Source organism: Hydra viridissima, unplaced genomic scaffold (assembly GCF_058129835.1).
Source record: "Hydra viridissima isolate aposymbiotic clone 2 unplaced genomic scaffold, HvirCarnegie_v1 scaffold_8, whole genome shotgun sequence".
NCBI lineage: Eukaryota > Metazoa > Cnidaria > Hydrozoa > Anthoathecata > Hydridae > Hydra > Hydra viridissima.
This window is the reverse complement of record NW_028324307.1, coordinates 4,303,962-4,320,752: the sequence shown is the minus strand read 5'-3', so window position 1 is coordinate 4,320,752 and position 16,791 is coordinate 4,303,962. Positions and strand designations below refer to the sequence as shown.

The window sequence follows — 16,791 nt, the reverse complement described above, 5'->3', positions numbered from 1 at the left end:
ATGCAGTAAAGAATTTTGTACCACTGACAATCTTATGTTTAGCTTGTGTTGGACTAATATAGTAACCACAAACATAACAGAATGAGTCAGGACAAAGCTTGCAGGATCTACTAGACATATTCACCACTTCATGTAACAGTTGTAATTAGTTAAACTGAAAATAAACACACGAATATAGTTAAAATCAGCATATATATATAATGTTTTAATTGCATTACACATATACGAAAACTCCGAAATATACTTTATGCTTTTTCTCAGGAAATCTTGATGATAGAGAAAAACCAATGGTACCACTGAAATCAGCATACAAAAATTATGTAAGAAACATTAAAAAATTAACATAAACAAAAATGTTGTTACATGGTGTAATTTAACCAAAAATAATTTTGAGTTTTTACAGTTTATTAAAAAAAAGCATAAAAACCTACTTTTTCCACCCCTGGTTGAAATTATATATACTCTATGATAAAATACAAATAATTTAGCCTTTTAAGTTTTAATTAAACTTTAATTTTTTTACTACAACCTTCCCCCCCCCCTCCCCTCCCTCCTCCTCAAACCATCATGGGGCTTCGGAAACTTAGCCACTGCCGTGAAACAATTAAATCAAAAAAGGAAATAAATGCTTTTTTCAATAGTAAAAAAAAAGGCAACTAATTACGTTAAAAATAAATTTTAACTAGACTTCAATTCAAAACTTTATTGCGGAAATAAACGTCTTTTTGCAATAAAATATCTAATGGTTTATTGCAGACCAGATATTTACCGAAAATATCTTGATTGTTCAAACTAATAATCGACTGACGGCAGTTTTTTGAAAAGCACCTTAACTACGCTGAGTAAAAACAAAATTGTTGTCAAGAAAAATCGTACGAACGTTAATGAAGACATAGTGTTCATAACGACGATACTTAGTGACATCAAAAGTGTATAGTACCATAGAATAGAAAAATCTAATCAATATGAAACGAAAAACGTATGCTATATGCAGTTATAGGTGCAATTTTTCCTTTAAAGAATTTAATATTACATAAAATGTGAACCTTTCAAAAATTGGGGTGGGGGGGGGTGCATTCGCACCTTACGCACATCTCTGGGGGATTATTTAGACTTTCCCTGAGACACTAAAGAGTCACTTTTTAAACTTGATAATATATTTTACATCTGACTGCGAGTCAATACATTTTACAAAATACGCTCTCTTTTCTATACATTCTTACAATCGCGTCATTTTCACACATTTTATGCATTAGCAATTAAATACCTTAACTCATACACTCATTAGCATCTACAAAATATTAACACCTTCAAACACGCCTTCACAAAAACACACCTTCAAACACGCCTTCACACACCTTCAATTACGTCTTGAAGACTTATTCACGACACATCCTCCCTCCCCCTCCCCTCCCCCCTCCCCCTGCGTACGAGCCTGATTGCAATTATATTATTAATGTTTGAAACTTATCTTTAAAAGAAATAATTTTTGTATTCAATTTATTTAACTGTGTGCTTCTATATGAATTATATATATTATATCTATATAATATGTTTTATAACTGTATGTTTATATATTAAGATTTTTCCTGGTAAATAATTAAAAAATAGTAACAATAATGCCTAAACTAACTTCTTTTGACAATGACTGGATAAATAATGAATTCCATCCATCATGGGGTTGGCTAAAGAAAACCGATGATAAAACAATGTTTATGTGTAATGTATTTGGAAAAACATTTTCTCAAAGTAAAATGGGTATAATGGCAGTTAGAAGCCATGAAAAAAGTGGCAAGCATTTAAAAAAAATATCTTTAAAAAGTCAACCAAAAGTACTAGATTATTGTAGTAGTAATATGTCACAGAAAAATACAGCATCACAAGCTTCTGCTTCATCAACTTCATTAGCTACTGATTCATTTCCAAGATCTTATCAACAGTATCAATCGTTTCAACAACATCTTCCAGGACAGTAGTACCATCTTTCTCTTTATTTATGGCTCAAAATGATGTAATACGTACAGATATACTTTGGGCACTAAACGTAACTCAGCAGCATTTTTGATACAGATCATGTTCCAAAATTGGACTTCTATTTCAGCGTATGTTTTCTGACAGTTATATTGCTAAATAAATGACTATTGGGAAAACTAAAGTGGCCTATAACATTAAACACGGACTTTCCCCGTATTTTCATGATCTAGTTTTCAAAGCTGTCTTTAACTCTACCCACATTGTTGTATGTTTTGATGAATCTTTAAATGAATTTGTTCAAAAAGGCCAAATGGATATTTGCATTTGATATTGGGATGATATGCGTAACCAAGTACTACAAGATACTTTTCGTATGTGTTTCTTGGCCATGTAACTGCTTATGGTTTTACAAATGTCATAAACAAAAATCTCCAAGATAAAATTTTACAAATATCTACGGATGGACCAAATGTGAATTGGAAGTTTTTTGATATACTGAATGATAAATTCGGTCAAAAATTTGAAACACCTATTCTTGATATGGAGTCATGTGGCCTACACGTTATACATGGCGCATTTCAAGCAGGTCAGAAAAAAGTGAATTGAAATGTTAATGGAGTACTCAGAGGTTTTTATGAACTTTTTCATAGTAGTCCTGCACGTAGGGCAGATGATCAATCAGTTTGTGGAAGTGATAAGCTTCTTTGCTTCTTTGTAAAATAAAAGTAAGTGAAAATCAAAAGTTACAATTTCGAAGTGATTGTATCCAGTTTTATATCGAAGTGGTTGATAAACTGAGGGAGAGAAGTCCTTTAAAATATAAACTTACAAGAGCTATATCCGCTTTAAACCCCATTACTATTTGTTCTAATTCTGAGATAGGAAAAAGCAGAATGACTGATTTACTCACAATCCTTCTTGAATCTAAATGGATTAATTCTACATTATCTGATAAGGTCAATATTCAGTATCAAGATTTATGTGATCTTGCCAAAGGCATTCACAGATCACAGTTTACAAAGTATAATCATATAATTCCTACAGAAATGCTTAATGTTCAATGTTTAATGTTTAACGTCGTTTCGTCATTAGTTAATAGGCTTTGAATTGGTTACTAGGCTTTGAAAGAGCGCGTTCTGTAAATGCACGCGGTCATTAAAGAAAGATCTTTCAAGCGAGTTAAATATTTTTCCTTTTGGAATTTAATTATTAGTTTAGATATTACATAAAGAATCATATTAAGATAAATAATCATCGTTAAGATCATATTATAATTGAAGTAAGTATATGAAATAGTTATATATACATTTTTATTAGAAAAAAGTAGAAAGGCCTTTAATTTTTTAAATCGTTTATATTTTGTTTGTTTTAGTTTTTCTTTTAGCAGTTTTAATTTTATTATTTTATTTTTTAGAAGGAAAATATGGGTATGGATGCTATTTAAAGTTATACAAATACAATTTTTTTTTCTAAATTTTCTTTTTTAGAAAATTTAGAAAAATAAATTAAACTTTTGTGCCAACACTGACATGGCATGTCACATGTTATTGTATGTAAAGGTTAAATTTTGTTATGAGGATTACAGTTCTTATGAAAAAAAAAGAAGGTAAAGAGTATTGTTTGTAAATATATACTTTAAATTTTCTCGTGTCGTTTTTAAAATTTTTGTTTGCACACGTTTATTGTTTGCATATATGCTTTTTTGATATGCATGAGTATGTGGTAATAAGTGCTTTATAGTTGTTTTATCAATGTGTTTTTATAATAATGTAAAGTAGTACAATAATGTCAAGTGTTATTGTTTGTGTATGTGTTAATATGTGTTATTTAATTGTTTTAAAAATGTGTTTAAATATGTATATAAGGTATATATTTAACCTTATATACATATTTAAACACATTTATTGTGTTTATAGTTGGTATATATGTTTATATTATGTTATTTTTGTGTTTTCAAAGTGCTGTGACTTGGTAAACATCTACCTGAAAATCAGTTATTGTATTTTAGAGAAGTAGCAGAACAACCCAGTGGGAAAAAAGACGTCGAAAAGACTTCTTTAAAAGTCTTATTTACAATTTCTTATTTACTATGTCTTTAAGGCGTCTTTTTTTAGTCGATTATGCAAATCTAAAAGACAACTTTTTTCGGGATTGAAAAGACGTCTTTTTTTTGTATTTATCTAAAGAATATAAGAATATAATATAAAAATATAATAGAATATAAAAGAATATATTAATCTAAGAGTCATCAGCAGATTCATCCCTAGATTCATCATTATTTTCACCTTCCTCTTTCTCTGTTTCTTGAGCTTTATCCTGTTTCTTGGCGTTGTTGCTTATGCAACCCCCCGATTTGGTCAGGGGCGTTCTTCAGCTTTCTCTGAATAAAATTAATTATTTCTCGTCGAGAACTCTTTTTAAACGAGCTGGCTACGACTTCTAAAAAATGAGTTAACATGAAAAACAGTCACTTGTTTTAATGTAATATGAAATAGCAAATGAAATTTTATCAGCTGACTGAAACACATTAGACTTACCGACTCTTAATTCAAAAAGGGCTGATCCTTTCAACCCCCTCTTGTTTCCAGCGCGGTCCTTTCTTTTTGTCCCCGCTAAGTTAAATTGGGACAGGAGTCCAACGGTAAACAGTCTAAAAATAAAAAAAATGAGTATGCTAAAGAAATTGAGTTTGCTAAAGAAATTTATTATTATCAAAATGACTGTACAACGATGTATTATATTATGTAGTACTTAAACCAAACTAAGCATTTGCACCTCTCAGATTTGCTATGAAAGAGAAGTTATGGAAAACAGATATTGATATTTTTCCTGTCTTCTATGAGGTTTTTTTTTTACTTGATTTCGCTGAAATTAAGTGTTGTTGACCCATAACAATTTAAAAATCCTTTATTGACTAAAGACTATCAAAAACAAAAAGATAATTCAGCTAATACACATTACGAGTTGTTATTCATTTAAACTGGATAAAAGTATCAAATCTCTATTTTAGCCTGAAACATGATGATACTTTACTTAACATAAAATTATAAAAACAGGCAATATCATTAGCAACACAGATGAAACACACATAAAAAAAAATGAAGACTAGAAAACTCCAATGATGTTTAGCTATAAGAAAGTCTACCTTTCCAGTATCATTTTTACTTGGCCTTTTGTATCTAAACCACGGACTTGACGTAAAGATTTTCTCTGTAAGGCAACACAATAATAAATACCATGATAACGCTGTTTAAAAACAGCTTTCTGGTTATAGCGAGGTTCTCTTACTTTACTTACAAAATTTTAATACTATAATGACAAGACATTGGAAAATGCATAACTTTTCAATCTTGTTTAAATATCAAAAAGCTAGACACAAAAAAAAAAATAACAAATACCATGATTGAACGTTTCTGTTCGTCTAACAGCTCTCTTTCTGAGGCATTAAAATCTTCCATCGTTGCCATCATTTTTATTGCTTGGCTACCCTTTTCTTCTGTTGGTCAACAACAATTAACAACATTTTCTTTTATCTCCCACAAGAGACCAAGTGACAGTTTCTGGTACTCTGAAACTGTTTAAGATAAAAAATCTTGTGCGATTAATAATTCTTGTAGAAGCCTTGATTTTTTTTTAAAAAAATTCCAAAGTCCTCTTATCTAGCATTTAAAATAAGAGACTTATTCAACACATTTTACACAGGAATAATTTTTGAAATGGTTTTAATTTGCAAAGTTCAGCTAAACAAGAATTCCATTGAATTCCTGTGAATAGAAAAAATAAGAGAGTCAAAAAATAAATATTATATCTAAAACATTAGACCTTAAAACAACCTTACCAGCATCGCTTAATGGAAACCGTAGCTTCTCAAAAGGATCTAAAAATGATTATATGCAGATATAGAATATCACTGAAAAGAGTCAAGCTATTTACAGATATATTATCAAACAATTTCTAGTTATTTCAAGCATTCTATGCAGCATAGTAATATATTATTCGGTTTGCTGCTAACAATCATTATATCCAAAGCATGCATCCTTTAACGTAGTGCTTAATTGATTAATCTAAATTGTTCACATTGTTTAACTTAAACACACATCTTATATAAAAGCACTACCCTCATGTCCTACAGCTGCAACATGGTTAGATGCGATACACTAAAACTTAAGTCATTTAGCAGTGTTGTTCTGGGTTTTTGGTGTGTGTGTATATATATATATATATATATATATATGTAAGGGTGGGTCAAAGGCCCCTTATTTTTGAAAATAAAAAGGCAATGTTTTCCATGTGCTGTGGGTATACTCTATGATCAATAAAAATCAAAATTTAACTTATTTGCTCAAATTTTAGACCCCGCTCAACGGGCTCAAAGATTTGATTTTTGCCCCAAAAAGTCATATTATGAGTAGTTAAACAACCTTAATTAATTTTTTTTTTTTTTTTTTGTTCAAGTGAATGGGGACATTTGTGTGATCAATTAAAACAATAATTCAGCAAAATAGAAACTATCAGGACAGCTCTAGGTATTGTTTTGTAAGTTTTTTTATATTAAAACTTTAAACTGGTTTCCCAAAAAAACCCGTTTTTTACATAATATTAGACTTAATGTCTAGCTATCGACAGCAGAAGAAATATACAATTAGGGATAGTTTTCTTATTATGCTATGCATAGTTATGCACATCTGTGAGTTAAGAAAGCATTTATTAGCACATTTATAAATAATATTTACAATTTTTTAAAATTTTTACTTTAAAATTATGTTTTAAAATTTTTTTTTTTTTTATCAATTAACTTAACATAAATTTATGACTTGACATAAATTTATGAAATTAGATAACTTTTTACAATTTAACAATCACATAAACAATGTAATGATTAAATAACACATTTAAAATAATTTTTGACAACTTGTCTCTAGTATTGGCTGAAAATTTTTGTCTGTAACTTGAAATTGAAAGCATCAAACATTGCTTTAATTCCTCATCTTGGCACAATTGTGTAAAATCTTGGATAAGTTTTACTCCTCTCTCAGCACAATCATTTACTACAATTAACTTTTCTACGATTTTTTTTAGGACTTTAGACTTATTCCAATCTCTAAAATAAAATATATACATGCATTTTTAAATATTTTAATTGCTAATAAAATTAATAAATTAAATCAATTAAGAAAAAAATTTACTTTGAACTAACTTGCATCCATTCTGTTTTTATTGCAGATATACTTAGCTGTTGAATTAGAATCCAGCTTTGAGGTCCAACCAGTTCCCATAATCTGGAATTTTTGTTATGTTAATGTTTGGAAAAGATGATTTTCCCTATGTTAATCTTGAAGGTTTATGGTATAAAAATAACTTTTTGGTAATTTTTTCTCTTGTGTTATTGTCTAGCATTTCATCGCATATAGCAAGTACAACATTTCGTTCTGTAAGAAACCATAAATGATTTTTAAAACTCTTAATTGATGCAGTTGAAATTGTTTTATTAAATGACCCATACTTGATCATGTCCCTGATTGCACGTAAATCTAAGCAAGGAGAAGAGGCTGCTAATGGTGCTTTCAGAAACCATCTTGCATGAAACAGCCCAGTAAATTCAGCAACTTGATGAACTGTTACTATTTCTTCTGCACTAATTATATCAAATTGTTGTAAATCAAATGTTAGCAGTTCTATTGTCATGTAGTAGCTTTTGATAAAAATCTTGCATGATGAAAAGCTATAGGTTTACAAAGCTTAAAATTTGCTATATTTACCAAATATATTGGTCAGCTATTATTGTAATTGAACTTCTGTTCCAGATTTTCTTCAGTGACGAAACAACACAAGTGCTTTTAAGAAAATTACATCCTCCAGTGTTATTGCAACCAATTTCAAAACTATCATGCGGAAATTTGAAAGAAACTATATCACTGAGTTTATATTGTAAATTTTCTTTTCTCGCTTTAATTAGTTTGTCATGTAAATATTGCAGAACTTGCTCTCCAGTAGACAATTGAAATTATGGTAGTATCTCAATGGTATCATTGATCAACAAAACTTTGTTTCGATCTTGTATCTTTTCCCATTTCATTTTAATTATTACATTATATTTGTTTCTACTGTAAATGTAGATATATTATTTTTTCCGCTAAAGTAAAACATAAAACAGGAAAATAATAAAAATTAAAGTTATTTTTGATTTTTCTCTAGGCGAAAAAGTCAATTTTTCCACTTTAATTAAGGTTAAAAGCGTCATTAATATTTGCGATCCTAATAAAATAAACGGACCGGCAAGTTGAAGGTATGGTAAAAACCGGTCAAGTTTTTAAGAAACCGGGTCAAAACTCTGGGTCCAAAATGCTTGAACACAGTCTAAAACTTATTCAATAACTATAAAGTTGGGCCTAATATGATCATAAAGTTGGGCCTAATATGAAAAGTGCCTCAAAGATCTATCTTTAAAGTTATTTAACCGGTTAAAATATGTTTTTTTGAGGTAAAAATTTGATCTTTGAGCTCATTGAGCAGGGTCTAAAAATTGGGTAAATGAGTTAAATTTTGTTTTTTATTAATCACAGAGTACACCCGCAGCACACGGAAAACAGTGCCTTTATATTTTCGAAATTAAGGGGCATTTGACCAACCCTAATATATATATATATATATATATATATATATATATATATATATATATATATATATATATATATATATATATATATATATATATATATATATATATATATGGGATATGACTTTTTTGCAACCTACTAGGTCTGTATCGTAATTCAATGAACTTTTATGTAAAAAGAACGAATAGATGTTTCATTTTGACATATTTTGAAAAAAGGTCACCCCAAAACCAAAAAATCGAATTTTCAATAGGTACACTTTTGTACAGTAAATGAATATTAAAGGCTGAAGATGTTGTAAGAGTCATACTCCTGTTGTTATTTTATTTATTTATGCAACATGTACTGTGATATAACAAAAAACATTATGTGATATATAATTATACATGTATTACAAAATTAACAGTATCAAAGCGTCTAGTACAACAATATACATAACTGTCTGTGTCTATAGGCCTACTGTGTTTAGTACAGGGGTCACATGATGCTCACGTCTCATAAAGAGTCTAGCGCTTATTACTTAGAATGAATCGAAGTTGCAGTTTGTCTTTCTTTCTGCAGGAAGCATACTTTGACATGTTATCATTTATGTTTGGCTTTAAAAAAACGACTGCATTGGATAACATTTGGAAATGAATTGACATTATGTATGTAAAATTAAAATTTTTAATAAAAATGCAAGATCGAGATCATATATATGAAACAATCCCTCCTGTTTTCAAGAAAAAATTCCCAAGACTAACATCAATTATTGATTGCTTTGAGATTTTTGTGGAATCACCATCATCTCTTATGGCAAGAGCACAATTTTACAGCCAATATGAAAAACATTGTACGATTAAATGTCTTATCTCATGCACACCTCTTGGAGCAATTAACTTTATTTCCAAATGTTATGGTGGGAGAGCTTCAGATAATCAAATAACTCGAGAATCAGATTTTACATCTAGCAAGTATCATATGTCAGGTGATCAAATCTTATCAGATAGAGGCTTTACTTTAAAAGACGATTTTGCAGCTGGAAGTTGCTCTGTGTTAATTAATTCAGCCTTTACAAAGGGTAAAGCACAACTCTCTGCTTCAGAGGTAGAAACATCTCGCAAAATATCATCTGTAAGGATTCATATAGAAAGAGTTATTGGGCTTTTAAAAAATCGTTACACCATTCTTCAAGGTGTATTGCCTTTGCGAACTGTTAAAAACATAACTGATGAAGCTACCTCAGTTACTCTTTCTAATTGTGACAAAATTGTTACAGTCTGTTAGGATGAAACGTCCTAACAAACAGTTTGTTAGGATGAAACCTCTTTATTGAACACAATTCCTTCCCCAAACCTTGGGGAAGGAATTGTGTTCAATAAAGACGTTTCATCCTAAGTTTTCTTAAAACGGCTATTTTCATAGCCCCATATCTCAATAAAAGCATTATTTGACGTAGAGAATTGTTTACATTTAATAAGCAAGGCCGTCGTGAAGGATGAAGGGGGAGGGGGGTAGGGCAAGCGGTGTGTTCTTAGGGATTATCTTTCTCCAGATATTTTTTTCAACTTTTAGTTTTTCTGCATATCCAAAACGTTTTCCATACTCTCGAGTCCTTAATACAAGGGTGGGTGGGAATAGTATAAAAGTAAATAAAAGTATAAAAACAAATTTATTATTAAATGTAAAACTGCAAATTAGATTGTCTAATTTACAGTTTTACATTTCTAGGTATCGTAAAATATTGGTCATACCAATAAGCTATCTGCTTTCAATATTGTCTTAACATGGCATTAAATATTTTCAGGTAGTTGAGTGTTGTGTTTGACTTCCGCTAAAAAAGTATAAAAATTGTAAATATTTCCGTACGGTTTATACGGTCAAAAATGTAATAATCTGTTAACACGATTTTTCAGTAAATTAATCGGTTCGTACAATTTCAGTAAAGGTGAACTTCAAGATTACACAGATTTTACAGTTTTACGAAGCTTTATGTTTTAGAGAAGACTTTACTCTCATTTTACATCTCACACTTAACATTTAGTTTGTCCAAAATAGATAAAAATCAGTTGGAAAAAATAAAAAACTTGCGGAGAAATATAAACATAAAATACAGTAAAGTCTTGTTTTAATGTAAAATACCGTTTAACACATAGAAAAAACACCAAATGGTACCCAGATCCGCAGTCAACTTCTTTCTCTCGATCAGATAATCAAACTCTTTTACTGCATATTCCCCGCAATCTCAAAGATAATCTAGATAATTAAAGCTAATCTGTAATAGTTTTTTCGATATTGAATCATATGCCTTTATGTTTTTAAAAATATGTGGCTATGAAAATAGCCGTTATTCAAAAATTTGATAATCTTTATTTCAGCAAAATGATGCTTTTTTCATTTCATTTCTCAGCATTCGCACTGCTCAATTATTGTATTAGTTTCTTGTATTTACAGCTATTGCAATGCCATACATTCGATCTTGGCACTGATTTTAAAGATATACATTTAAGATGAAACCAGTTACCACATGAGTCACAGCCTACCATTGCATTGCCATTTTCTGACCTTTTAGATTAACAAATACAAAACACATTATCATTTTCATTGACAGTTTCATTTAAAATTAAGGCAGGCAACTTCATTCCTGATTCAACTTCTCTTGTTACTAATTCCCTCAAAATAAACATATTCCAAAAAATATCACATTTATTAAACACAGATTCAATAAAACTGCTGTCAGGTTCAATGCGTAAAACTATAAACTCACTGGGTGTCCACACCATAAAATCATAATAACTAACTCCAGTAACTCTCATTTCAAGCTGAACCTGGAAAAAATATTTGTGCTGTTTTTGTAAAAAATATTTCCCATCTGTATTTACACCAACATAAAAAACATCTTTCAATATTTCTTCTTTCAAAGATTTATCTTTTAAAATGTAAGGACATTTAATTTCCAAAACACCATGCCCACAACAAGTGCAATAAACAGAAGCATCAGGAGATGCTGTATACCATGGTTTTTCATAGTCAATACAAAGTCCTAATTTTTCAACTTTCAAATTTTGATGGACAACAATCTCAGAAAGTGGCACTGAATTATGAGATTTATTGTAGTCTGAATAAATTTGTGCATATACAGTCAATGTATTTATCTCATTTTCTCGTCCCCAAACTATTGGAGGACTTCTTATTATCACATTCTTTTCAGAACAAATATTTAAAATTAATGATTTAGGTGGTGTTTCAACTCTAGCATGATAAACTTGATACAAAGTAGTACCAGTTATTCGGCCTACTTGTACCTGATACCAAGAATCACACAACGATTGATTTCAAGTTGCTTCTTCAACATAGACGATGTCATCAGAACTGATTTTTAAAACTTTACTTTTCTCATCATAATAGGAACTTAACTGCTTTTTATCTAGAGATTTATAGTTTTTAATGAAAAAATTTCTAAGAGATAGTGGCAATTTTGCCACAGCAGTAGATTCTAGGTGAATAAATTCATCATCATAATCTTTGAACAAATGAAGAGCAGCTGTTTTGGGCTGTACACTTTGAAAACCTGACAAAAACTTATTTTTTTCAATATTGGTTGGAGAAACAGGCATTTTCCTTATTCTTTTTCTCTTAAGTTTTTCCTTAGCAGCATCAGAATATAAATTGATAGATGAAACTGGGGAACCAACAATATTTTTAATAAATGTTTGATTCCATTGACATGGTAAATCAGTTGGTGTGGACGATGTCATTCCAATGCGAACAGCAGCTTCAATTTTGTATAACATTGCAGCTTCATGTGAGCATGTTTCACTAAGGCTGTTAAAAAAAATTAACTACAGATGTAAATAAAATAAAAACATGTTTGAACAATGTCATCGCATTTGAATAATTTTAAAAAAAAAGTTCACAAAACAAGAGTTTTTAATTGTTAAATTATCATACTCAAATGCTCAACAGACACTTACCCAGTCTTACAATTACAGTGAGCAGTCACTACATTACCAAGTAAATCAAGAGCTATCCAAGGCTTATGATTAGGAGACGTGGTTCTATATGATGGTCGAACATCACATTTTAAGATCATGATATCTTGACTTATTTTCATGTGAACAACAGTTTGTACCCAACCTTCTTAAAAGTACTTCCAAGCCTCTAATGACTTGTAATCTTCAATAGCTTTTGGAGAAAAGATACCTAAACGATGTTGAAACTTAAAAAAAAGTGTAAGCAAACATAAATATTCACAAAGCAAAAATAAATATTCGCAAAACAAACTTAAAAATTTACAACATCAGCCAATCAAACTAATAAATATTGGAATTAAATTGGCTTTTAAACAACTATTTAAAAATATTCCTTACATGGAGTCTTAATCAGGTAATGATAAAGATTATGATAACGTAAAGAAGGCCATTGACTCAGATCTTCAGTCCAAGAATCGGCTGGATACTTATATGGACACTTGTCCGATCCTAAAATAAAAATGCTGTTCTATCTTCCTTTTTTTTTTTTTTTTTTAACTAAAATGGTTTAAAAAGTAAATTAACAGAAAAGCTGATCACCTAATAGACTTATTTTTCGCAGATATCTTTCTGCTGCTTCTTTTGATAAACTTTCAAAATAATTGAAAGACATAATAACTAAATGGGCGTTTTCTTATCTTTACGTATAAGAAATAATAGTTTGTTTTCCCTCATTTCAATATGGTTACTTTTATTGCGCAATTAAGTCACGTGATTCCGACTAGATGGATCAAATAATCTTCAGCCACATGATATTGAAATTATAAACAAAATGATAATCAATGTAAGATCATCCCATGAAAGATATAGAAGTTACCTAAGTTCAATAACAGACACTAATAAAAAAAAAAGCAAGTCAATTGGCAAAGAAAGTTGTTAGTGATGAAATAAAAGATGTTGAAACAAGACGAGATCAACTGAAGAAGACCAGTGAAATGTTACAGTTTGATTTTGTAAAATTTGTTGAGGAAGCTGAAGAGAAGCAAGATCTGGGGTTAATTTCTAAAGCTAATGCTAAGAAACGAAAAGCAAATGAGAAAAACGAAGAAATTAAGAAATTAGAGCTAGCACTTGATATCTTAGAGCAAAAGAGAAAGTTGCTAAAATAACTTTACATAGAATGGTTCTCATATAAAGTTTATATTTTGTTAAAACACATTACTTTGTTCGAAATATCTTTTAAAAAAACTTCTTCATTTTATTTTTTAAATAAAAGAATAATAAAAGGAATAAGGTTTAATTATCAATAAATTGTATGGAAAGATAATATGATAAATATTTATTGAACTTTTATGGTTTTGTTTCCTTTTTAAACCACTTTTTATTACTTAAAAACCTTCCTTTAACAGATTGCTATCAATTAATTAAGAAGTATTTATATCTTTAAAAAGTTTTGATAAAAATATTAGGGGAACATGGATTCAGTTGCGAAAGTATTATATCCTTCAACATTAGCAAGGAAAATTATATACTTTTCTCCACCTGAACTCAGGAAAAAAGTACTTGAAATCGGGTAAAAATCAGGGAATACTCAGGGAAAACTCAGGGAAAATGGATTTCCAAAACTGCCATGTACCCTGAATATTTTTTATTATCAGGACAACACAAAACAATAAGTTCTTGTAAACTTGCCTCGAGTAATTTTTTGTTGATAGAAAATCCTCTTTCTGAATCAGCATTTCCATGTGGAAGAAGTAAAACTGTTAATGTCATATTGGCAAGGTGAAAGTACTTTGCACTGCCATTTTCGTCTTCCAAACAGCGAATCTAGTAAAATAACTATACCAATTAGTTATGAAATGTAAAATATATTGGGTTGGTTTAATCAAGTCTATCATCTATTTTCACTGAAAAACGCAAAGAATATTTTATGCATTAGAAAAATCCTACAAAATAAAAGTTACTTTACCTTTTTCCAATATTCTTCAACATCTACATTGACAGCAGTGTTTATAACCGATATTCCATACTGGCCATAACAAGTTGCCCAATAAGAAGGACGTATTATAGAAGCTTTAAGAGAAAATTCTTCTTTCTTTGAAAAATCTGGTAACTTATCATTTTGAAATTCTTGAAACTCTTTCTTGACAATATCACAGAAGTCAAACTTTGAAAATGTTTTCTTAAAGACATTTTGAACCAATGAGTCTAAGCCTAAAAATACTTCTTGTGATAATCGGTCAATTGCATCAACTGCTTTCAAGCCATCATGTTTTTTAGGATGTGAGTATATTGCATCACGTATCACCTGAAAATAAAACCAGCTTAAAAATCAGCTTTTAGAAAATAACATAATAAAAAATTATAAAAATAAAATGAAAATAGTTGAAATAAATTGCTTAGAGAAATAAAAATGTTAAGCTAAATGACAAGTTTTAATAAATACAACTCACTTGGATATCCAGCGAAAGATTCTTCAATGGGTAAGTAATGCTTTTGGACAAAAAGTTTTTTATTAAACTGACAACTTTCTTGCTAACAAGACCATTAAGAGATTCAAGCTCTAAAGCAGTTTTCTTACCAAGTTCACATTTGTTCTAAAAACATTACAAATTGTTTATCTTAAAAATAACATTCTAGCATAGTCAATTTTGAAAATAAAAAAAACTAAAATAAAAAGCCAACTCATATGAAATCCATGTTACCTTGTGAATCTCAACATTATTTAAGTCAAGGGTTTTCAACTTTGATATAGGCTTCAACCGTTTGGATGGTTGCAGAATAACATCAACAATAACAAACTTTGAGAGCAAATTCTTTAGAAGGTTCTGCATCTTTGGGAACAGGACTGTAATCATTGGCTGTTTTGTTTCTAATGCAGCTGTGAAGCCTTTGAAATCATGAGCAATAAAGATGACAGAGTATGTAATGGCAGGCAACATTTTATTATTTAGTGCTTTTTTAATACGAATGTACCTTTCAGTTGTTTCAATACCTGCTTTACCATTGAACTCTTTTTGATTTGGTAGAACTTTTAAAAAATATTCCCGCAAATTGTCAAACTGCTCCATTACCCTCACTAATACGTCTTGAATGCTTATCCAACGACTAGAGATATGTCTTAACATCCGTTGACCTTGAAGCTCAGTGAATGATTCCACAGCAAAATATTCTTCAATTCTTTTTGCAGAAAATTTAAAAAAACTATGCAAATCAATTGCTAATTGGTCCAAATCAATACCCTCAGAAATCAACGATTTCAAGCCTTTCAAAAATGAATTGGAAACTGTATGGAGCGGACATGACCCAACATTGATAATGAACTTTTCTTTTTTTTCAAAATATTTTTCTAATTTTTTTAAGAACAATTTATTGACATTGGGACCGTCCATACTAATGGAGAGAATTGACTCTGGTTGCAGCTGCATTTTCCATAACAACTTTTTAAAACGACCAAGGAGGTCTTCCGCAGTACACCTTCCTACAAACAATGTACTCAAGTATGATGTTATTATTTGCTGAAAGTGATTAGAATGGTACGTGGCATAAGCGTCATATTGTTTTTTTGTTTGTGATGTAGTTGTTTCATCAAATCTAAGCAACGAACAATTTCAGCTGTAACTACTTGGTCTTCGGTACTTAATGTTATACTTTTTGTAGGTAGCTTTAGAGCTAAACTGTCTGAATTTGTCACAAATTAAGACTGTAATCTACCTGATTTTGCATTTTCTCTATGTTTCTTTGATTTCAAATGTAGATTAATCTGGGTTACACCAGCTGAAATGTTTATGTCCACATAACAAAATCTACAGAAGCCATGGTTAACAGACTTATTTGAAGCTTTTATCCATGGATAACTCTTTTCCCAGGAGAATTGGTATTTAGTCTTTCCCATACAGAAATTATTACTTCAAAAAAAATTAATTATTTTAACTAAAAAATAAAATAAATAAATTGCACTCTTGGCTGCCTAAAAGGTTTATATCAGTATAAAAGTGTCTAGAAAATCATTGTTAGGTTTAATCATTGCAATTGAAACTTTTATATTTCTGTAAAGAAATTCTTTCTTGAAACTTTTATATTTCTGTAAAACTGCTTACATATGGGGAAGAAGAGGCTCCATAAATCTGATTTAAAAATCTAAACCACCTAAACAATAAAACTACCTAAACCCTAAAACAAAATTGCAGTATGAGGTAATCTTTCTAGTTGTCACATAAAACCCACTGATCAGCAAAACAGGTTTACAC

The 16,791-nt window shown here is 29.9% G+C and overlaps 2 protein-coding genes and 2 pseudogenes across 4 annotated transcripts; all 4 read right to left on the bottom strand.

The window, feature by feature from the left end:
* Nucleotides 1-4,212: 4,212 nt before the first annotated feature.
* On the bottom strand, nucleotides 4,213-7,297 carry LOC149884657 (uncharacterized; annotated as a pseudogene). Its single transcript, XR_016454704.1, has 6 exons — nucleotides 7,161-7,297; nucleotides 5,813-5,851; nucleotides 5,373-5,548; nucleotides 5,120-5,184; nucleotides 4,512-4,624; nucleotides 4,213-4,413 (listed from the first exon to the last, which is right to left on the bottom strand). The product of XR_016454704.1 is annotated as an uncharacterized LOC149884657 (transcript).
* LOC149884656 (uncharacterized) lies at nucleotides 7,297-7,659 on the bottom strand. The gene has a single exon (XM_090094881.1). It carries the CDS (start codon nucleotides 7,657-7,659, stop codon nucleotides 7,297-7,299), a length of 363 nt encoding a protein of 120 aa, XP_089951007.1.
* Nucleotides 7,660-11,387: 3,728 nt separating this feature from the next.
* LOC145189970 (uncharacterized) lies at nucleotides 11,388-13,231 on the bottom strand (annotated as a pseudogene). Its single transcript, XR_016454703.1, has 4 exons — nucleotides 13,142-13,231; nucleotides 12,941-13,051; nucleotides 12,545-12,773; nucleotides 11,388-12,395 (listed from the first exon to the last, which is right to left on the bottom strand). The product of XR_016454703.1 is annotated as an uncharacterized LOC145189970 (transcript).
* Nucleotides 13,232-13,326: 95 nt separating this feature from the next.
* LOC149884655 (uncharacterized) lies at nucleotides 13,327-16,489 on the bottom strand. The gene has a single exon (XM_090094879.1). The coding sequence runs from the start codon at nucleotides 15,967-15,969 to the stop codon at nucleotides 15,187-15,189; it is 783 nt and encodes a 260-aa protein (XP_089951005.1). The 5' UTR covers nucleotides 15,970-16,489; the 3' UTR covers nucleotides 13,327-15,186.
* Nucleotides 16,490-16,791: the final 302 nt, after the last annotated feature.